The sequence below is a fragment of the Esox lucius genome, chromosome 21, assembly GCF_011004845.1.
Source record: "Esox lucius isolate fEsoLuc1 chromosome 21, fEsoLuc1.pri, whole genome shotgun sequence".
NCBI classification, from domain to species: domain Eukaryota; kingdom Metazoa; phylum Chordata; class Actinopteri; order Esociformes; family Esocidae; genus Esox; species Esox lucius.
Window position 1 is genome coordinate 23,400,085 of NC_047589.1, and position 23,337 is coordinate 23,423,421.

Sequence of the window (23,337 nt, forward strand, 5' to 3'; positions counted from 1 at the left end):
TGCCACATTGCTTTTTCGGGCTGTGCCTGACCGGGCTCCATGGCAAACCCGGCCACCAGGCACTCGCCGGCGAGCCCTCCCTCTGGGCCTGGCTTCAGACGGGGGCCCTGGGCTTCCTCTGGGCAGGGTAACTCCTCCTCTTCCTCGTTTAAACATGGAGTATTTTTGAACCATTGATGCCATTGTCCCAAAATTTGAATGTCTCATTTTCAACATTTCAGATGTTGTCTTTGTACACTTTGCTATTGAATGTAGGGTTTAAATGATTTTTCACATTGCATTCTGTTTTTCTTTTACACTTTACACACACGTCCCAACTTTTTTGAAACAGGGTTGTACAATAAATGTGTGTTTGAATAATTTGAATACATCCAACCTCCATTTTATTTACTCTAGTTACTCTAGCTGTAGGTAATTACATGTGATTCCATGTGGCTAAAGAACATAAGCTGTTCAACTAAGGTCCCCTGAACTATATTGCTGACAGGTTCAATATCTGTCCTAACCAGTTTGAGCACCCAGCGGTATGCCTACAAGCAAAGCACTATTTTGTAAGTATGTTTCCATGCAATTGTTTTGTCAAATTAACCCCCTGCAGTGTAGGATGAAAGCAGTTCAGTACCATAAAATATCCACAGTTAAACGATGGCAAGAGTTTTTCAATTATTTTATAAGCAATTCAGCAGCTCACCTCAGTAGAGGTTCTTCTTTGTGGATTTGGTAGATGCTTACATTTCTCGTATTTGTCAGTGTAGGCCTAAAAGATACAACTTCACAAACTTGGAAAAACAGTGGCTTGGAAAAACAGTGCCCAAACATGTCTGCATGTGCAACATGTTACAACAGAACATGAACGTTCATCTTTACTAGGCAAATTATGTTATTCACATAGTAACATCCTTTCATTGACAGACAAAGAATACACTGGATTAATTCTGGAATCCATGGGTTTGTCTTCATCAGCCCTTTCGTCTGGTTTTTGAGGAAACCAATACGGCCGACTACCATTGATTTACATCCCTGTTTCCAGAAAAGTTGGGATGCTGATTAAAATGTAAATAAAAACACAATGCAATGCAGTGCTAATCATTGAAACCCTATATTCAATAGAAAATAGTACAAAGACAACTTCAAATGTGAAAACTGAGACATTTTATTGTTTCTTGAAAAATATACAGGTGCTAGTCATAAAATTTGAATATCATCAAAAAGTTGATTTATTTCAGTAATTCCATTCAAAAAGTGAAACTTGTATATTATATTCATTCATTACACACAGACTGATATATTTCAAATGTTTATTTCTTTTAATTGTGATGATTATATCTGACAACTAATGAAAATCCCAAATTCAGTATCTCAGAAAATGTGGGGGGTCGCCTCCCTCCCTCATACTGGTCACTGGAAGTTCAACATGGCACCTCATGGCAAAGAACTCTCTGAGGATCTGAAAAAAAGAATTGTTGCTCTACATAAAGATGGCATAGGCTATAAAAAGATTGCCAAGACCCTGAAACTGAGCTGCAGGACGGTGGCCAAGACCAAACAGTGATTTAACAGGACAAGTTCCACTCAGAACAGGCCTCGCCATGGTCGACCATACAAGTTGAGTGCTTGTGCACAGCGTCATATCCAGAGGTTGTCTTTGGGAAATAGACGTATGAGTGCTGCCAGCATTGCTGCAGAAGTTAAAGGGGTGTGGGATCAGCCTGTCAGTGCTCAGACCATATGCCGCACACTGCATCAAATTGGTCTGCATGGCTGTGGTCCCAGCAGGAAGTCTCTTCTAAAGATGATGCACAAGAAAGCCCACAAACAGTTCGCTGAAGACAAGCAGACTAAGGACATGGATTACTGGAACCATGTCCTGTGGTCTGATGAGACCAAGATAAACGTATTTGGTTCAGATAGTGTCAAGCGTGTGTGGCGTCAACCAGGTGAGGAGTACAAAGACAAGTGTGTTGGTGGGAGTGTCATGGTCTGGGGCTGCATGAGTGCTGCCGGCACTGGGGAGCTACAGTTCATTGAGTGAACCATGAATACCAACATGTACTGTGACATACCGAAGTAGAGCATGATCCCCTCCCTTCGGAGACTGGTCCGCAGGGCAGTATTCCAACATGATAAAGACCCCAAACACACCTCCAAGTCGACCACTGCCTTGCTAAAGAAGCTGAGGGTAAAGATGATGGACTGGCCATGCATCTCTCCAGACCTAAACCCTATTGAGCATCTGTGGGGCATCCTCAAATGAAAGGTGGCACATTTACACTGTTATACAACCTGTACACTCACCACTTTTCATTGTAGCAATGTGCCATTTCTTCAGTGTTGAAAAGATATAATCAAATATTTGCAAAAATGTGAAGGGTACTCACTTCTGTGAGATACTGTGTATATATATATATATATATATATATATATATATATATATATATATATATATATATATATATATATATATATATATATATATATATATATATATATATATGTATATATATATATATATATATATATACATATATATATATATATATGTATACAGTGGGGAGAAAAAGTATTTGATACACTGTCGATTTTGTTGTGTTGACTGTCCATTTATTCATTTTATTTTCCGGTACTTCTTGTCAGAAATAAGAATTTATTAAAGGGGAAAATGTCTTACATTTATTGTCATTATTTTAACCTAAACAAAGGCTTATTTCTATTAAGGTAGGTAGACGTTTAATATCCAATGTATATATACAGCCAGTCCCAAAACTATGGCCACCCTTGAAGATTGGCATAAAAGCCTGTATAAAATGTGTAGTAAGACAAAGGAACACCGCCATACGGCACTTCTTGTCAGACATAAGGATGGGATAGGGCCAGAATTTCCACTGTGAGCAGTATGGCTTCACAGACGTGTTCTACAACTTGGTCAGCCTTCAGAGAGTCTTTACCCTTCACCAGTGTTGTTTTTGTTGTGACCGTCCTTATTGAATCAAACAAAAAAGAAGAATATATTACTAAATTAATGGAGGCGACATTTGTTATGGTCAATCTTGTCACATAGGCCAGTTGTAATACTTGAAGGTAACCAAGGAATTCCTTTCTCTTTCCTGATGCATTTATAAGCCAATTAGATTATTTTTATTTTTAACTGTGGTTCTATGAACACTTTTTTTGAACTATTTTGAACAACAACTGGGTAAATAGCCCAGATAGCACTCTACTCCTCTGTGGTTCCTGTAATGAACCTTTAGTCTAAATATTAAGTAAATTATTCACTTTTTTCTTCTTTGAGAGGACAACAGGGATTAATTAAGTGTAGCACATCCAAAAATAAGTAATCTATTCCCACAATCTACAGATCAAGCTAATAAATAGAATCTTTTGTCTATTAGGACCAATTAGTGTATAAAAAGTATTTATTTAGCAGGGAAAGGGATACACTTCCCTTGAACCCAAAGAAAGATGGTGTTATTACACTCTTCATATAAAATCTCTTGCAAGGAAAACGTTACACTAAAGAATCCTTTGTCTAATTCAAAACAAAATAACACATTTTCCATATCCCATTACATTTAAAAAACATATATTTTAACACAATTGTTTTTTATTATTAATTAATTTCATTCGAAAATATTGATTTTTTTTTACTATTGTGATTAATAATAGGTGTAAAAGGGTGTTTTAACTACATTTTATTGATTGAAACAGCTCCTTAAAAGGCATTATTTTTGAAAAAGGATGTAGTTAGCAGCCTTCTAGTGTAGGTTAATAAAGTCATGAAGTGAAGTCTGTTGAATGTAATGTCTGCTTGGGGTCATGGGAATGTCCCAATAACCATCTCTTAATGTGCATTTTTTTCTCTTGATTGATTTGTAAGGAAATTACTGCTACTAGAGAAACATGGTGGAAATGTTCACTCAAATATTTGTCTAAGAGACCAGTAATTTTTGGAAGTGACTGCTTCGGAAGAAAATAAATATTGTTGGGACATACCTAATACTGACTATGCTATGCTGCCACCGTGTGGCAAGTGCAAAACTGTGCACTTATTTCTATTCAATAGACAGGGAAGCCTTCTAAATACAGCGTTTACACAAACTTCTTTATGCAACACAAAAGCATGTTTCTTTCTCTGAAATCACTTCATATTGAGCATTTTGTCAAAGGAAAGTGGCGAAAACTTGTATCCAGATCCTTGGTAGAACTTGTTTTGGAATTCAACCCTGTGGGAGTAAAATGACAAAAAAAAAGAACATTGTGAACATCACTGTAATGTCTGTTTTGTTGTACAGTGATAATGATTTAAATATGTAATTCGTCACAATAAGCTATCACAAAGCTGTCGGCAAGCTGTCGGCTTGTGTAGAAATCGAGTAACATCGGGTGTGCTCCTGTTCCTTGTCCCTACCAGTGCAGCCTCAGGGCATGGAGGAAGGCGGAGAGGCCTTCCATGACCAGTAGGATGGTGACCGTGAGAACAGCAAAGGTGGCAAAGGTCACTGCCAGCAGAACAGAGCCCATCCCAGAGGTGACCCTTAAAGCTACCTGCAAAACCATCTTCCACAGCACCTCAGACAGCTCTGTCGAAACACAACCCACGAGGAGAAGAGGATAACATCATATACATTAGAATGGAAAAATTAAATGCTGTCGTCACCGCTATGGTTTTTACTGTCTCTCGTGACATTTGGTACAAGAAACCCTGCTTTGTGGTGTGGACTCATGGCAGCCTTGTGGATGTATTCTAATATATGTGCCAGAGAATTGAAAGTGGAAGGTGGAATCACATGACAAGCAGGTCTAACTAGGACTACCAGCATGGGCCAGACTGAGAGCCCACAGTCGTAGGTAGGAGGCCGTGTTGGAGATGCAGCCCAGACAATACTCGATGGTATGGATCCCTTGGTACACAAAGATGTCACCCATACTGATCTGCAAAGAGAAAATGGTTTGAATATATTTAATGTGGTTCATTTTGAAATAAAAAGAACTATGATAAATTACAGAAAATACTTGTGTATTTGCATTCATTAGCATTAGCACAAAACGTATAAATATTGTTCTAGAAGCGACATACCTTTTCTTTACTCTTTTCTAAAGGTTCCTGGATGAAGTTTCCAAAATCTTGCATAGGAAGCTTGTTCGGTGAAGGCTTCTGTTGAAGTAAGGTTTTAACTCTTCTGTATTACAAACTGTATTTGTTTTTGTTGGCAGATGTACATATAGGTGCATACAGTTAAATGGTAGTACACATTCACACAGTACTTCTCCATACAAACTCCCTTGTCATTCTGATACTTTTGTTGGAGTAAAGTCCCCTTTATTATTCTAATAAGATGATTTACCAGTTTTGATTGCTTGTGTTCTCTGTACATGAGCAGTGGTTTGGCAAACAGAAGCCAAGGTACCATAACACCAGCAACAACCACCAGAAATATCTGTACAGGTTTCTGTTCAAAAAGAACACACATAAGATAAGATGACAGTTTAAATTTGTACTATATGTTAATGCCAAAATAAAAAAAAAAAATTTTACATTTGAAACCTAATAAACCTATTTTACCTGTGTTTTGTAAAGCATTGCACCGTTGGAGCTGTAGTCAAAAAACATCATGTTGATGAAGAGGAGAAGAATGCTAGGTGCTGAGTCAGACTTGATAACCACACACCACTTGTAGAGAATGAGGAAGGTCAGATATCCAAACAGAGACAGCATGAAGACCAATTCTGGAATGAACTTCAACACAACATCCTTGAAGTTTCTGAAGAATCTGTTAACATAACAGATGATTAAAGAATTCTGTTGGAGGCAATAGTGAACAAATTTTTCGTGACACAGTATTTGTTCATCATACACATAATAGATAGCTTCATTAGGACCTACTGTATGGATATTTTACCTGACAAGTAGTGCTTCATTGTGCATTTATTTAAAAATGTCATTCTTACGGTTCTACTACTTGTCTCAGTAATACTTACATGTAGTTCCCCAAACTCAGCATGACTCCAAAGAGCATGTGGACCACTCCTATTATAACAGACATCTTCATCTTGTAGGAGTTCAGGAACAACAGCTTATTCAGTGCAATGTTCCACATCTGAATCAAGAAGGATACGTTAGATTCGGATACTTTGATCGCCCTATATAAAATAGAATCATTAAAAAATGAAGACCGGTCAGTTAAAATTCAAGCACTCAGTTTTACTGTATTTCTGCAAGTGCAACTAGACTGAAATATATTGACCTTTTGCCCTTACATAGACTGATATATATTGACCTATATATATTGACATATATATATTGAAATATATTGACCTCAAAACCAGTTTGCACACACAGATGGTCAAGGAGGGACTGAGTTCACATTGTATGTTAAAACCTTTTTTGCTGGTGCTTTGATCGTCTATTTTTGTTCAAAAAATTCTGTTCTATTCTCAGAAGAAAAGAAAGTGTAAACATGTTATATTTTGCTTAGTAATAAACGTATTCAAAATGAGTTGGCACTCACTAACCGGGTCTATACCAAATGGGTAGGGATTGCCAGAGTATACTCCAGACACAAGAGGATCCAGTTGAAGATAATCAGAATTGTGCAACGTCTCATTGCTGAGGAGAAAAAAAACCAATGTGCACTTATTCCAAGTAATTGTTCTAACCATGTTATTATAATGTAATAGCTGATTAGCACAGTAGTCTGTGCTGCAATAAGATAATAAACTCACGTCCAGGGTCCTTGTGGATGGAACATGTGCCGAACGCTCCACGAGGATCCAAAGAGGTTGAAGGACTTGGAGAAGCAGTCATTGTAGATGAGGCCAGTGTAAATGGAGTAGATGCCCATCAGTAGGATGATGTAACGTCCAGACACCAGCATGTCAACCAACTGCAGGAAGGAAAAACTTCATAAATGGATTGTGGGTATTAGTTTTGCATTTATTAGGAGATCCCATCATCTCCACATACCTCATCAACTCCTCATACCTCATCATCTCCTCATACATCATCATCATCATCTCATACCTCATCATTTCCTCATACCTCATCATCTCCACATACCTCATCAACTCCCTCATACCTCATCATCTCCTCATATCTCATCAACTCCCCATGCCTCATCATCTCCTCATACATCATCATCATCATCTCATACCTCATAATTTCCTCATACCTCATCATCTCCACATACCTCATCATCTCCTCATACCTCATCAACTCCCCATACCTCATCATCTCCTCATACCTCATCAACTCCTCATACCTCATTCTTCAACTTTCTGAAGTGTTCTTCGTGTAGGATCAGCCATACAGCAAGGAGAGTCATGAGAAGACCATGACCACAGTCTCCAAACATGACCGCAAACAGGAAGGGGAAGGTTACCATGGTGTATGGCGCTAAGAGAATGCAAAACAAACCATCCATCATTCACAAGGACCACAACTGACCCCATCAATCTCAACCCCAACACGCCAATGTCCACAAATTGGCCCACCACTAGCAGAATTATGTAATGTCACAGTTTCATGAGGGTCTTGAACCCACCTATACATACCATGAAGATTGATCTTAGTTTTATCAATACAGGTTAGCCATAATATAGATATTACACATACTTTTGAATACAATCACATTTTTGCTATGCGCTTTCAACCAGCCCTGGGGAACCAGTGGAAAACATCTAGAGTGCTAACCCATGGGTAAATCAAGGTCACCCAGGTCCAAGAAATGGATGTTGCCTGTCATTTTCACCTGGGTTGATTTCCTGATAGTCGCCAACACCATAGGCATCAATAATGTTCTGGAAGCCTGAAGTGAAGACATTGGTTCTGTTGAATGTTGGGGGTGTCTGCTGGGTGTGGATTCGGTTCATAATGGGGGTTACACTGGATCCAGTCTGTTCCTAATGTTATAAGAGCTCAGACAGATAGAAAAACACACACACACACGCACAGTTCATTTGTGCACTCCAAAGAGACATGTGGACAGTACTTTGTAATCAATGCAAGTAACAGATACTTACAGATCCCTTTATTAGTGCAGCGTGCACAGAGCTTAAGTCAGAAACAGGACACCAGATCTCAGCTATTATCAGCTTCTGTGTGATGTCTATGTTACACAGGTTCAGTGTGTAATAGATGGCCTTCATCTTCTTCACTTTTGCTGTCCACTCTCTGAGGTTAGCTGCTGCCGCGGTCAGCGTGGTCACACGAAACTCTTCGGTCCTCTTAAGGACCTGACAGAAGCCAGGAAGAGTGGCCAGAAAGAAAGGCCAGTGTTTAGTTTTGTCCTTCCCCTCAAAAAGACTGCAATGCTTCTATTGATCTCAGACAATACATTATGAGCAATTAATGCAGAATGGCCTAATCCCGACAGTATTCAGATACGTGTGAAACAGGAGAACAAAGGACAGTGACATGGAGAGGTTATGGAGCCATAGGGTTCTACGCTGTGTTCTTACCAAACGAAGGTCTTCCATGCGCATGTTTACGTTGGTTCTCATCTCCTTTCGTGCAGCTGCATTGTTGGGACATGGGTACATGCTGGCGTGGAACCTGACAGTGGAATAATTAGGTCAATTGTTGTGGTTTCAGTGTTTTTTTTGTTGTTGTTGTTGCTTTTTACAAATGTACTTATTTTAAGGAATACTAAAGTGGTATTTAACTCACCCGTCACATAACTTCCGGATTTTTCCTCTGACCTGATCACCTTGGACAAAAACTACAAACACATCCTTCTTCACAAAGACCTCCTGTGAAAAGGACATAATATTTGCTTACTCAACACACGCCTACAATTGTAGGGAGGTACTGAGGACATTTTTACATCAAAAACCGAAAAGCTACTATGCCCGAATATATGAACAACAAAATGCCTTCAAAATACCTCCATATTCTCCTCTTGATGGGGTTTGATTTCAGCATGGCGGAGAACAAAGTTTCCATGAAACAGACGCCACAGTATCTTCTCAAATGCAGGGAAACGTTCATGTTTGATGACTCCTGCCACAAAACTGTGGACAGAAGAGGAAGACATCTCAATGGTGGAACCAGCTTCCCCCTGAGGTTAGGACCACAGGGACTTTCAAAAAGTATTTTAAATAAGACAGCATAGATAAAATGTATTATGACTGTAATATGGGGTTGTCTTTCCTTGCTATCTTAAAATCAATACAATCTGGATGAGAGATTCTTGCTAAATACTGAAATGTTACTTTCAATGTAAAAAAGGTTAAATGTGTACCCAAGTTTCAGGGATCCATTGGTGCTAGCATAGCTGGCACGTCTGGATGAATACACAGAATCTTCAGAAGGAAGCTCAGAGATGGTCATCTGGGACTCCACCTTTAGGCACAATGTAAAATAAAATAAATACATCTTTATTATATTTTGGACATTCTAATGTGTTTCAGTGGGGTTTTCCCCATCCCTATATTTGTCATGGTATGACATATATGTTAATCAAATGTAATTAGTAATTTACCTCCACAAAAAAGTCATCGGTCATATGCAATAGATGGTTGATCTCTGTTAGTTGAGTGAAGTTCTGCCTAAGGGTGTCTCGGTTTGAGTTAATCTCCTTGAGCTCCTGCTCCAGTTTGTCAAAGCTAGACTTTACAGACATTGATAAAATTGCATCCCAAGAGGAGTTCGGTGTATTAATTAGTGCAATCAAGTTACATTAAACTAATGATAAACATGGCTGGGAAAGAAACTAGGGACCAACTATAAGAGCAAGTGCCTTACCTCTAAATCCAGAACATCTCGTGGAAGAGATATTCGCTCAGTAGTAAAGTCAGCTGGGATGAGGATGTTTGATGTGATAACCTCCTTTTTCAGGAACCCTAGTAAAAACATTTAACGAGCGAGGACTTTGTTGAATAACCATTAGGGTATTTACTCCCATATCAAAATTAAACAATATTTTCTCCATGTACATTCCCTCAATGACCTACCCTGTAACATTAAAAAAGATAGGGACAATCTCATCCCTAAAACAAAGTAACGAAGTAAAGTTGCTTACGAAGAATTCTCTCCATCTCCTCACATTTCTTTACTTCCTTCACAAATCTGCGCTGAAAGTCCGCTGTTCCAGGATGTAGCTGAAATGTATGAAACGTCATCTTTAAATGGTCTGTTATTATTAGCACTGTGTCTGAAATCATTTCGGACAGTGACGGTGTGGACCGCTCCATAAGTAAATTAATAATACGCACAATAATAGATCCCCATTTGGTTTTTGCATGGTGAGTTATCGATTTCTGAGTGCTTTTTTAGGGAGGGCTTAACAGACAACATTCTTTAACATTGATTTCAGAGGGAGATCAATAGGCCTCCTCGTGTGATACAGGGTGTCAATGTTTTACATTTTGTCATTCCAATGAACAGAAAGGTGAAGTTTCAGCTTTTTCCCATAATGACTAATTGATTTAAACTGAATATTTATGCATTTTAGAATTGTATTGCATCCAGGGTAGGCCATTTAAATGAATCACTTGGATATGGTCAGGTGTCAAGCTTAATGTAAGTGACCTTCATGCCTTTAGCCATACTGTGCTTAGTTTAAGGTGTCTCCCCTTTTTTAAAACTGGGGTGACCATTTTTAATTTGAGGAATTTAATATGAATAAGATGTTGACAAAATGAAAACTCAAACATATGTTAAACATCAAATGCAAATGAAAGTGTTCGCGGTACAGAAATAGTCAACACAGGACATCAGAAATCCACTGGTTTGAATGAAAATGGAATAGTTTTACTCACATCTTTAAACTGCACCAGTCCAAGATGCCCCAGCTCGTCGATACAGTTATGAGCCGACTCAGTCTGGAAGAACAGCTGCACAAGGCACATCTCTTCACTCCGAAAAAAGGAATCCATGTTTTGTTCTAAACTAATTCAGATGTCTCTTCGGTAATCCCACCGTGTGAACAAATCCCCGGGTCACCCACTGTTGCTGTGACAACACACGAAGGCACCGCGACGGTCTGGTAATGGCTTGCCTGTGGCTGAGCTGTTTTGTGTGGTACTCCTAGTCAATATTTTTTGAAGGGCAGCCCAAACATGACAGAGAAAAAGAGTGGTTGTTGTGTCGGCAGGATCAATAAGGACAGGGCTGCTCTGGTACTGACCAACCCCACATGACGTGCTGGGCCACTGGGCTGTGCAGGCATGCAAGGCCTGAGTGAGCCACTAGCCTCATCAGTAGGGTAGAGGCTTATGGCATAAATTGATTAGTTAGTTGAAAGCTTATTACACGGCCATATTATAGGCCGCCCCCACGGTCCACTTAGCCTATTAAACTCAGCTCTGTGATCCTGGACGGGAAAATACCACTTGGGGTACATGCTTGGGGGCTATCTGGATACTAAAATATATTGTTTTTGTACACACAAAAAGTTTGTCTTCAGTCCATCAAAATTAACATTCTGGTCATTTGTGGAGCTTATTTTTATTTACTGATTTAGCTACAGAGGTGAAATGTGAGTGGTGATGAGCCATGTGTTCTCAAACTTGGGTTGGCTGGTGAGCTGCCGCAAGAGGCGCACAAAGTCAGATTTTTATTATTATTATTATTTAATAAATATGTTTTTTTTTTTTATTTTTGCTCACAACAAAATATTTTAAACTTTTATTTATCAACAATGTATGAATCATAACCATTGTCCTATAAATCACTGTATGTGGATGTTAATTTAATAAAATAAAATAAAAATGTATGTATTTGAAAGACTCCTGTGGGGTTGAAATGCTCAGGTTGGTTGTTTGAACATCACAGGGGAAAAAATAGGGATGTATTTACACGACCTGATTTGCTGATGGTTTATTCTGACTCACATTTTTCTAATCACAGAATTATTGTTCTCAGGACTGCAATTCATAACGTATTTGTTCTCATAAATATTTGTGTTGTTTTTGTATATACGTACATTATTAAAAACGTCAATAAATTCTTAATCTTTAATTCTCTAAATCTCTTATTATTCATATTTGAGATAAATGTTTTAGGATTTCACTTTACTTTAATTAAGAAATGTAATATCAATTTATCAGACAGTCATTTTGATGGAGATTAAAAAACAGACAAATTACATTTTCAGGGGATGGAGTTGAATGGGGATGGGTGTCCTGTGATAGTAGTAACCTAGTAGAGGCTGCAATCGGAATCCCCTCCCCACATATATTTTATTTATAAGGGGACCGTGCCCCACCACGGCAAACGGTGCTTCAGTGATTGGGGGTGGTCTCAAGTCATGTGATTCCAGAGCATCACTGAAGTCCTTTGTTGATGATGGTGATTCTCAGAACCTCAGACATTGTCTGAGTAAATGCTAGAACAATACTTTGTTTTTTCTTTTGCGGGTACTGTTGAGGAAGGAGGCAGTGATTCTCAGAGGGAAATTTAAGCCATCTGTTTGCGGCTGAGATAAAATAGAGAGAGACGGACACGTCAAAGGTAAAGAGGCGACAGGCAAAATAGCCCATGATCGCACACCCTATCACTACGACGACCAGGCGAGCCATCAATACAATCAACCAGACATTCGCTTTATGATATTTGTGCGCCGAACTCTGAGATAATGTGTTTTTTTCTATGGCTATCCTGGGAGATAATCCCGCTTTTGCGAAAGAGATTAAACCTTTTTTAGCCGTGGGTGAAACAGTTTGTCAGTAACAACGCGTTTTCCCTTTCTATTAATCCACGACTGGATTCTGCACATCCACTGGATTCGTTGCAGTATTTTTACAATTTGAATGAAATAGGTATAGCGTTTGATTTTGAGAAAATACACTGTGTCCACTACACAGCATCGTGCACATCATGTCAATAAGATATCCACTCTCATCTCACGGACCTTCGGCAGGCCGTTTTCTCTTGTCTGTCCTCTGCCTTTTGGTAGTCTCTAAACTGCCTGGAGCACAAGCCTCGCACCCTCTGAGCAGCGAATGTGTCTCAGGAAAAGGCAAAGGATGCGTAGGTGAGTTTTAAACAACAAATGGTTTTATTATTTAAATTTACCTACACAAGATCTTAAGAATACACACTTCCTGTATGTTTGCTGTGCAGGACCCTAAGGAGGTAGGTTATGCTGAATAAACGCCGCTCACGGGGACACCCTCCTTGACCAACATAACAAAGAACAGAAATAAGGAAGGCAATGTCACTGCCATTTAAGATAAATATAATTTTTTCTCTATTGGGATTACATTGCAATTAGATTTTATAGGCCTACGTTTATTGGAAGGATAAGTACCTCTGTTCCCTCTGGTGTGGTGCGTGCAGGGACATTATTTGCAAACCCCACCCTGGATTGTTCTTCTGATCTTCTTGTCAGGGTTTCACTATTAAGTGTAAATAGTGCTTAGTGTCATTGTCAGGACAGGTAATCATTTTTGCTTGAACAGTAGTGTCACCACGAGTTACATGTAGGGTTGCAGAGAGGATGGGTTTTCTCTACCACAGGATGATAAACAACATTCAGTGTGTGACTTCAACAGACTTACCTATGCTTCATTATGGATAGAATCTGGAAATCGTAAACACGATGTAGATGTGGTTTCACCTTTTCAATAATCCCCAAGGTCCCGAGTGTTGTCCTCTTGTTCCCATAACAACTGTTGGTTACAGAGATGTGTGTATTGCGCTCAGTCAGAAGGCTACAATTTTCTCTATTGATTTCAGAGTTGTCCAGATTATAATTAAGAGCTAAGCCTAGCTGTCTGAGTAGCTTTCCCAATTAGTATTCTGTTTAACTCTTATTCCTAAGAGTTAAACAGAATACTAATTGTTTAACTCTTGTCAGGCTATTTGTTTACATTTGCTAGTCAGCCAATTAACTTTCCTCAATAGGAAGGGCCATCCCCTTTCCCCAAGGGTCATGGTTACTCATTACTGCTCCTGGAAACAAACTATAAGAGGCCCTGATCAGGCTCAGAGAAGTCCAAAACAGATGGGACCTCAGCATCTATTCATCTCCCTTTTCCGTAAAGCGTTAAATTGATTACAACATTCAATGGAACAATATACAGGACGGCTGGGCCAATTGGGAGCCTGACTGTGAATTGTGGTAGTCCAACTGTCCCAACTGTTTCACACAAAGTAAACACTGCACTAGATTGATCTGTGCCTAATACTTGTTTAAAAAAAACTGTTACCTAGATATTATATTACGAACAAACAAGAATTACCAGACTTACATTACTAATGCTGCAATAGCCTGGGCTGGTACCAGTCCATTCTGTTTCATTGGGGTGTGATTGAATTCAAGTCTTAATCCCACCATGACTCCAACTGCAGTAACTCTTTCCACTCTTTCCACTATTGTTTACAAAGGAGTACTAGTCATGACTCACATGTTGGTTTTTGGACCCATCTACAGCAGTGATGTTAGTGACAAAATCTGACAAATTGAATCAATAGTAATTTAAGTGCAGGGAGACTGAGATGTTATACAGAGACAAGGAACATTGGTTGAAGTCTGTGGAGAAGAGGAGGTGATTGTTGTTAATTGTTAGGAGGGGCTGATGATTATCTTTGGCTTGGAACGACTTTAATTCCCATTTGTTCAAAGGGTAGCCCCTGTCGCATGTTTACCTTTGCCAAACCATTGGATTAGTGATGTAGTGGCTTCCTCTTCTTCTGGAACAGAGGAGTTACTCATTGGAATAAAACAGCTTAAAGCTATTAGACTCCTGCTGCAGATCAAACACATTGAGAATTGGTCTTGACTCATGGGGACTGGATGTTATTGCAGGAGGGGAACTTCAGTTCAGCCTGGAAGTGGAGTGGGATTCTGTTCCCATCGCCTTCGTTTCTCACTTTTGCCCGTCCTCTCTCTCTCCTTATGCACTCTGTCTTTATGTCTTAATTTCTCTCTCTGTCTCATTCTCTTGTCTTTTTCTTTCTCTCCTTTACCCTCTCCCACTCTCCTTCCCTTCCTCCATCTCTCCCTCGCTGTATTTCTCCCAGGCCAAGGATTTTCCAATGTGCTGCTAGTTGATAGGAGGACTGGAAGATAACATTGTTGACCCCAGGAGGATTTAAATGGCTCCTGTCAAACCTGCCTGGAAGGCGGGGAAGGCCTTCTCACTTCTCCATTAGAGCTACGTTAACCTTTCCTCCTGAGTGAAATACTCTCCCTCAGGGTGTCCATGAACATAGAGGTGTTCTGGCACAGTAGCACAGCAATCATGTTGAACTCTTTCAACAGTAGTATATCAGAGCTACAGAGCTAAAAACTAAATATTTCAATGTAATTGCCTACTCATGGCCACTTATGCTAAAGATTAGCTTATTCAGCCAATATTGTGATTGCTTGCCTTGCTATCAAAGTACTTTAAGTGCTTAGTGGTCCACTTTGGCAACCTGAAATTTCATTCCTACTGAATTTATAAACAATGCCTCTGACACATAAAGTCTTTGAGTTCCCGATCAAAGATTATCAGTTAGGACCTGACCCTCATGTTGGTCTCTCAACAGCTCTGGCTTTGCTGTCCCATAACTGTTTGAACAAGGGCCAACTACACTGAATGGTTGAACAATGCACATTTTGCACTGACTTTTGTTAAAGGACTTGTACTGAATGATGTGCAGCTAAGCTCTTTCTGTAATGAATCTCTCATTAGCAGAACCGCTGGCGAAGTGGGCAGATGACTATTGATGTCTCATGGCGGAGGAGTCAGGCAGCTATGTGCCGCTAACGACCTGGGTCTTCGCTACATTGACTCCTCTCTTTTTAGTGCCATTGATTTTAGCCTCTGATAAATACCGGCCTGTGTGAGAGAGAGCGAGAGAGATGCGTTTGTATCTCTGCCTAAAGGGGAAGCTTGTTATTGACTTTAGGCTCAGACAAGGGTGTTGGATGGATGAAAGTCATTACTGGAAGGAGTCATCAAGTGGTCTTGATCTCTTTGAGATGTCAGGGCTTAATTAGCCTTTGTTCACGCTGTATTTTAGCCGGGAATCTAATTTTCATGGTGAGACGGAACATATTATGTAGGTTTGGATTCCAGTCTAACTGTATTTTAGGTAGATTTATGTGTTTCCACAGACCCCTGGACCAGACCAGAATCGTTAAAAATTTTTTTGTCAAAGGCAGTGTTTTGAATGTCTTTGCACCCCATCGACTCCATTGTTTCATATTTTCACATTTCTCAAAGACAGAAAAGCCTATAAATACTATTGCACATACAGTGCTGGATATTCAGGTGTGACCTTTTTCACCTGGAGATTTTTATTTTGCTGCCATGCTGTTAAAGATATCTTGCTTCAACAGATTTTTCTGAGAAGAAGAGTGACCTGAGAGTGTGTGACGCTGCGACATGTCGTTATGGTGGCACCTGCCGGGAAAGTGGGGCTGACCTTAAATGTGTCTGCCAGTTCCATGTAAGTGACACAGTCCAATATAGGCTATCATGTTCTGTCTGTTGAGAAATAACTGGACCATTGGTGTCGTGAGAGCTAGCAGACGCTGCTTTGTTAAATGTGGCATTATATGGCGTCTATGTCCTTCTTCTATGGTCCCTGTCCCCTGAAACAGTCCACGCCATTGGGGTTCGTTAACTTCTATCTCCTACTGTTTGTTGTGGTGTTTCAGTGCAGTAAGAAGTACACCCCGGTTTGTGGGACCAACGGGGACACTTACCAGAACGAGTGCTTCCTGAGGAGAGCTGCATGCAAGCAGCAGAAGCCGTTAACACAGGTCTCTGATGGGGCCTGCTTTACAGGTGAGTCCCAATAGCAGAATCACCCGTTTATCACTATATTATGTCCCTAGTCATTTTGTTATTAGTCATTCAGATCAAGCTGAAGTTAAAATTAATTTTCTATGCTCTTAAAACACAGATGGCAGTTCTGGATCAGGCGATAGAGGTACAGTGCTCATACTAGAATATAATAGTATAAAGAGAACAAAACAAACTTTGTATTAGTACAAAAAAGTGCTAAAATTGATTGCTGAAACAAATACTTTCCAGATCTTAACACTAATGGAACAATATTAATCTTGTTGATGTGACCATTTCTTTCCTATAGATGATGAAGGGTCTGGCACAAGCAGAGGGAAAAAGCCCACAAAATGCGGCAACTGCAATTTTGGGGCAGAATGTGATGTTGACTCAGAGGATGTATTGTGAGTACACATATAGTTTTAGTGATATATTCAATCATTATTTAACCAGGTAAATCAGTTGATACATTTTCCTCTTCAATAATGACCTGGCCAAAGGGTAGTTAATTGCATGAGGACAAGACGAGAATTGTGCTTTCGCTAGTTTATGAAAGCAGGACTGGATCCCAAATTCCCTGAGGCCTTAGCTGTTGCTAGCCCTCCTTCCAGATCTTCTCTTATTCTCTCAATATATTCTAGGGTTCTGGGTTGTCACATTCAACTCCGTTTGATTGCTGGTGTATGCTTAGCATGGCCAATGCTGCGGTGCAAACCTTGTGCATAGTGAAACAGAAGTGTACATCACTGATTTCCTCAACACCCAGGTGCATGTGCAACATTGACTGCAGTGGCCATAATGAGAACCCTGTGTGTGGAACCGACGGGAACTCCTACAGTACCCCCTGTCACGTAAGAGAGGCTTCATGCTTGAAGCAGGTCAAGATCGACGTCAAGCACCTGGGGAGGTGTCCAGGTAATCCCACATTTACACATTACAATTTACATTTAGAAACGTTTAACATTTTCCATTCAGACGCTTTGAGAATGAAACATCATATTTGGTGCCTTACTAGTGTGCCCTGCGAACGATCCCCTGGATTCCAGTCGCCATTCCAGATGTGTTTATACAAGCCTCTCTCTCAGTTCCCCTGCATTCATAACACACTACTGTATGCTATATGGCAGGGCCATTCAACTGGTATTCTGAAGGCTCCAGGTCCTGATGGTTATCTGTTCTACCTCATAATGAATAGCAACCACGTGTCCCAGGTCTAAATCAGAGTCTGATTAGAGGGGAACAATGAAAAACTGGAGTGGAACCGGCTTTGAGGTCTGGAGTGGAGATTTAGCCACGACCGAGGCCGCTCAACTACTTGAAACAACGCCTGCTGTTCAAATCAAAATACTTTAATATCTTGTTTGGCATGTTCACAGTTGGATTTTTGCCACATAATGACAGAGGGTCCTTGGGGACCCATCTGGTCAGAGAACTTCAAAGACCCCTTTCCAACGTGGTTACTTATTTCAGTGCAACACCGTGCAACCCCAAATGTTTGTCCCACACCCAAAATACTTTAAAATATGTATTAACATGAAGAATTTAAGTAGATATTTTGTTTTACAGAGTGTGCATTTTCTCCAAAATATTACATGAATGTAAACTCTCATATTTTATTCAGAATTCCTGGTGGACTTAATCCAGGAACAACAGCAGGTGGCCTGGGGCCTCGCATCATCAGGGGACCTTGTTAACTGAGCACAATTCAAATAATAATACAATACAAAAAATACTGTGCAACACGTCTCCACTATGTTTGCTCAGCGTTCTTGTTCTGTCTCGCTTCAGCACTGGGTACCTTAGGGACTGTGGGTGCTACCTAGTCTCCAGTGGCAGGTTTGATTTGAAGAATAATACCATTTTCACCAGGGACAGTAGGCTGCAACTTCTAAATGATCAGCTGCACAGTTTTAAACCTGGAGTTTTTAGCAGTGTCATGGTTGAACACTGCAGTTTGGAGCAACATTTCCTTTAAAAAAGCCACGGGAACAGAACTTCTCATTCCCAAGGAGACACGGATTCTAACTGCTAAGAGTGTCGTTTTCAGGTAGTATAGTGAACTACAGAAGGCTGTTGTTGGGGCTGGGTATCTGGTTCTCCAAGTTCGCACGTGAGGGTGGAAAGGCTGGGTGGCTGGTTATGTATGTTCCAATATTCCTATAGTAATCTTATAATGGTATTTCATATGCTGGTATATTCATTCTTACAGAGCAATTATTGTGTATAGCCTGATCTGTTTATCTAACAGCATTTGTCATGAGACCTGAGTGTCTGCCTATTCCTAAATCAGTTGCGAGTGATTCCTGCTGACAGTGCAGTCATCCAGTTCTTCCAGGAGAGACTTTAAAACTAGTGAAGCATGCCTGTGTGTAGCCGTACACCCTAACAGGGCCAAATTGCCCCCGAGTTAAATCCAGTCGCTCGCCACTTATCTGTCATTTGTTTCATTTGGCAATGCAAATGAGCACCGCAAAGGCCTGCCCACATCACAATAACTGTCTGTCTATGTAATGTTAGCCAGGGCCTTGTGCTCCCCCTGGCCCGAGTAGAAGCCTTGTGTCACGGGTCATCCTTTTGTTCCACTGTACAGTACATAACATCAGAAGACGGATTCTCAGAACAACACGGCAGGACATGCTGTATGTTGGTATATTACAAACAGAAGACCTTGGTATCTGATATAGACAAAATGGCTTGTTCAATGACCAAGTTCATTTTAATGATTATGGGAATGCTAGTGAACTGCAAATGAGTGAAATTAATTCTGAACGGCATGTTTAGTAAATTAACTACATTACAGTTTAACAAAGATTTCTTTTTTTCATGCTTGAGTTGAAGCGGAAATGTATGTAAAATACCATAACAGCTTTGCTTCTCTATCAAGGCAGCATTAGGTAACTGGATGTGACCTTAATGTGATCTTGTCAGTGCTTGCTCCAGGCATAAAGAAAAAGTGGGGCACTTTTCTGGCCATGATATATAATCTCTAATAAGAATCATAGAATATTTGTGATTGGGGCTCTCTAAGATCATGGAGCTGGAATTCCAATGATTCCCTGAGTTCCACCAATTCAATTTCTTTTCAACTTTTTACTGTGTGAAAAAAACATGTTTTTCTTCATAATGTTTATTTTTAAATATAAATTAAATTCAACAGATATTTAATGGTTATATATATACAGTAGCTGGTTTCTTGTCAAGGGAAGGAATCACAAAGTAGTACATGCAAGAGTGCCAACTGTGTAACTGTGGTACACTTGTTCTAGAATAAAATAAATATTACTAAATGATGACTTTAATGATTGTTATATTGATACAACTTTCTAAGTGTAAAATCAAGCTGACTAACAACAACTCGTTTTTTTCCACATTCCACCTTTTTTTTGCTCTTATTTACCAAAGGCGCCAATAATTCTGGAGGCCACTGCGTATTGTTTATGGATATTGCCATATTTGGTCATTTATCTACTGTACCAACATCTCTCATTTCAGAAAAAGGGAAGAAGAAGGACATAGATGATGTCAGCAACACCAACACAGATCTTTTTGGTGAGGTTAAAGACAGTAGATAACTCCCTCACCGTGGTCTGTATAGCTGTCGAGTAAATGTCAGTTTTCTTTGAACCCCAACTCAGGATAGGTTATTTATATCATCAATATTAATGAACAGGATTTTCTCCCCACCTTGTAAGACACGGCTGACGTAGGGGAGGGTCCGGCTTATGGAGGGATACCGACCCCCTGCACGGACGACTACGCCAACTTCTGTGAACACGGCCAATGTGAAGTCAAGTATAGCATCCCCTCATGCCGGTGAGATAAAGCGGTTTTCTACTGGCCTACATTTGTTCCCATGCATGTTGTCTTTCACAAAAAGAATACAATTCATCGTTTTCTTTAGTGTTTCTTTGGTTGGGCACATATCTGGAAGTTTCATAAGGGTATCTATGTCCCAGGCTGTTTGCTAGCTGTCCCAACTGAGCTGAAATGTGTTGTGCTATTCTAACGTTGTCTCCCTCTGAGGCACTTGTGGAAAACCCCCTGCTCTTGCCTGGGCAGGCCGGCCTAGGGGTGCATAACTCCAGGATTTCTGGAGCTTACTCCCGACTCCTGTAGCTAGAGTCATAGAGGTCAACTCTTGTTTGACGCCTGAAACATGTTGAAGTGGATGCGCACACACAAATACACACCGACGTGATATTGCAGAGCCCATAGGTTCCTCATTACATTGGGAGGAACACATCTTTATTACTATATAGGGCACACACTGTTCTGACTCACCTGTCTGGTGACTGAGCTGCATGTTTAACTTTTGAGATGTCAACATGCTTGAGTTGAGGAATCGATTATTCTATTGTTGAGACTCCACCACTAGGCCTGTAACTCTTACCAACACTTTTTTTCCTATAGTCATTCTAGTGTTTTTAGATAAAACCAAGCCAAATGAACATTAAGTCATTTCATTGGAATGTGCAGCTGTTGCTGGCAAGGAACATATTTGCTGGTGTCTAAAATAACTTACTTCACCTGTAAAATGTTTTTTGGCATAAAACAAATAAGAGTTGTTTGTATGAGATTTTCTCATTCAACACAATGTTGTGGTTTTAGTACCTGATTCAGCCACAATACCTATTCCCTACATCTGCTGGGGGAAAAAAACAGACACTATCTATTGCTAAACTGAAGAAAAGTAATGACTAACTAACTGCAGCCTATCCTAATTATACCAAAATGTATTACTAATAGATACATTATTCATTACCATCTCGCCATATCATTTGACACGAAGTGTTACCTGTTTTTCTGCCTCCGCAGCTGTGACTCAGGCTACACTGGGCAGCAGTGTGAGGAGATTCAGGACTTCAACATCCTGTACGTGGTGCCGAGTGGACAGAAGCTCCACTACGTCCTCATAGCGGCCATCATTGGTGCCGTGCAGATCGCTATCATCGTGGCTGTCGTCATGTGTTTCACACGGTGGGTGTGCCCTGTAAAGCGACCTACCTGATCTTCTTATTTCTGATTCTTTCGTAAAAAAAAATTCTTAGAATTTTCGGTAACAATGTAACGGTTAAGTAAGCATGAATTACCCAGTGGTTTGAAAGGGGGCAATGTCAAATGTGACAATGTATGTCGCTTGACCAAAGGTGATGACTGTGAAGTATGATCTGTGTGTATTCTCTGTAATACTGTATAGAGGTTTTGTCCTGTAGTGCTGATAACCTGTTTGCAGGGGCTGTCAAAATGCATCGTTTGAATTATTTTGTCTTATTTAGGCGATGTCCCAAAAACCAGAGGGGACGAAGACAAAAGCAACACCTTGGCCACTTCCCGTCTGGGACATCGTCCAGGATGATGTAGCCCGTTTTTATAAAAAGAAAAAAAAGGCTTTTTCACATCACATGGATCGCATTTTGATATCTGTTGTTTTGTGCCTACTTTATTTTGAATGGATGTTTATTCTTCTTTTAATGGGGCCTTATTTCACGCTCCCCTTTGGACATATGCAGCTCTTTGCTGTTATTTTTTTTTTTTACTGACTGCTGCATTATTTATCCTTTCAAACAGACAGGAAAAGGACAGCCATTCAGCCATTTTAACCTGATCATCCTTTGTTAGCAAGGGGTGGCAGTAGTTTTAGGCATTCCCACCTTGGAAACATAGGGAATGGACTCATGCTATTTATCAGCTTCACCGAAGTACCTTTTTACTTTTTTTATTGTTAAGTATTATTCTTTTTTTACAAAATACAACTATATACCAAATGCAGTTTTCTATAAATGAGGTATAAGCTGATGTGTACAGTTTGTTTTGGTTACTTTTAAAAATACCAGTTCCAGAGATGGAACACTAATGACTAGGTACTAATTTAAATGTTTTTATATATACTTTGTTGTTTTTAACTGTCCTAATGTTGTTTGTATTGATGTTAATGAAATAGGTGTAAACCCGATGTTATGAAAGATCTTGCATATCGCATGAGCTGTAAAAATGTGTTCGGTGATGTAGTGTCATTAGTATTAAAAGATCTGTGTGCCAAATGCTTGTGTTGTCTACATATTCTACTCTATAAGATGAATGACTAGCTTGTTCAATAATGTTTCAGGAAAAGGTGAAGGCACATTCATGTTATTTTATTGCAATACAAGCTGTTCAGCCACTTCGGGTAAATCAGCAAATTTCTACAGATATCTACACAATTGACTTTTTTATTCTTATAGTCTTTTAAACTGCACAGCATTTTGAATCTGACCAGTATTTTGTAAGACAGGGCATCCGATGATAATATAAACATATATTAGGAGATTGCGGTTTTGTCATTCCCTGGACAGATCAGTGGTTATGTGACGAAGAAAGGCTCCATGGGTCACCACTTTGTCTGTGACATGATGATAGTCCAATCATATAAGAGGAATCAGCAGGTTATGTGGAAGGCATTTACATGAGTGTGCAGGTCATAAACACGGTGGCCATGTTGTCAGGTGACTGCTGATAGCTACATAACTGACTAAAAATGCACTTACTATGGCTTAGTTGTGTGGGTGTCCCACATAGCTATTTCAAGAGGAATGCACTAAGTGTAATTCTCTCTAGATTAAAGTGTCGGCCAAATTACTA

General features: G+C 39.8%; 2 protein-coding genes across 2 annotated transcripts; one reads left to right on the forward strand and one right to left on the reverse strand.

Annotated features, from left to right (window-relative positions):
* Positions 1 to 3,628: 3,628 nt before the first annotated feature.
* Positions 3,629 to 11,088, reverse strand: si:ch73-173p19.2 (V-type proton ATPase 116 kDa subunit a). Its single transcript, XM_010899363.3, has 20 exons — positions 10,756 to 11,088; positions 10,017 to 10,095; positions 9,740 to 9,837; positions 9,477 to 9,605; positions 9,237 to 9,337; positions 8,880 to 9,006; positions 8,663 to 8,745; positions 8,455 to 8,548; positions 8,017 to 8,229; positions 7,746 to 7,896; positions 7,257 to 7,390; positions 6,721 to 6,881; positions 6,511 to 6,604; positions 5,977 to 6,095; positions 5,561 to 5,768; positions 5,343 to 5,447; positions 5,075 to 5,152; positions 4,812 to 4,929; positions 4,406 to 4,577; positions 3,629 to 4,220 (listed from the first exon to the last, which is right to left on the reverse strand). Exons 1-20 carry the CDS (start codon positions 10,870 to 10,872, stop codon positions 4,136 to 4,138), a joined length of 2,466 nt encoding a protein of 821 aa, XP_010897665.2. The 5' UTR covers positions 10,873 to 11,088; the 3' UTR covers positions 3,629 to 4,135.
* A 1,149-nt stretch (positions 11,089 to 12,237) lies between these two features.
* On the forward strand, positions 12,238 to 22,113 carry tmeff1b (transmembrane protein with EGF-like and two follistatin-like domains 1b). The gene is made up of 10 exons (XM_010899354.3): positions 12,238 to 12,971; positions 16,269 to 16,378; positions 16,590 to 16,719; positions 16,838 to 16,864; positions 17,027 to 17,123; positions 17,486 to 17,634; positions 20,212 to 20,268; positions 20,412 to 20,532; positions 21,535 to 21,696; positions 21,996 to 22,113. The coding sequence occupies exons 1-10, from the start codon at positions 12,815 to 12,817 to the stop codon at positions 22,078 to 22,080; spliced, it is 1,095 nt and encodes a 364-aa protein (XP_010897656.1). The 5' UTR covers positions 12,238 to 12,814; the 3' UTR covers positions 22,081 to 22,113.
* The last annotated feature ends 1,224 nt before the right edge of the window (positions 22,114 to 23,337 follow it).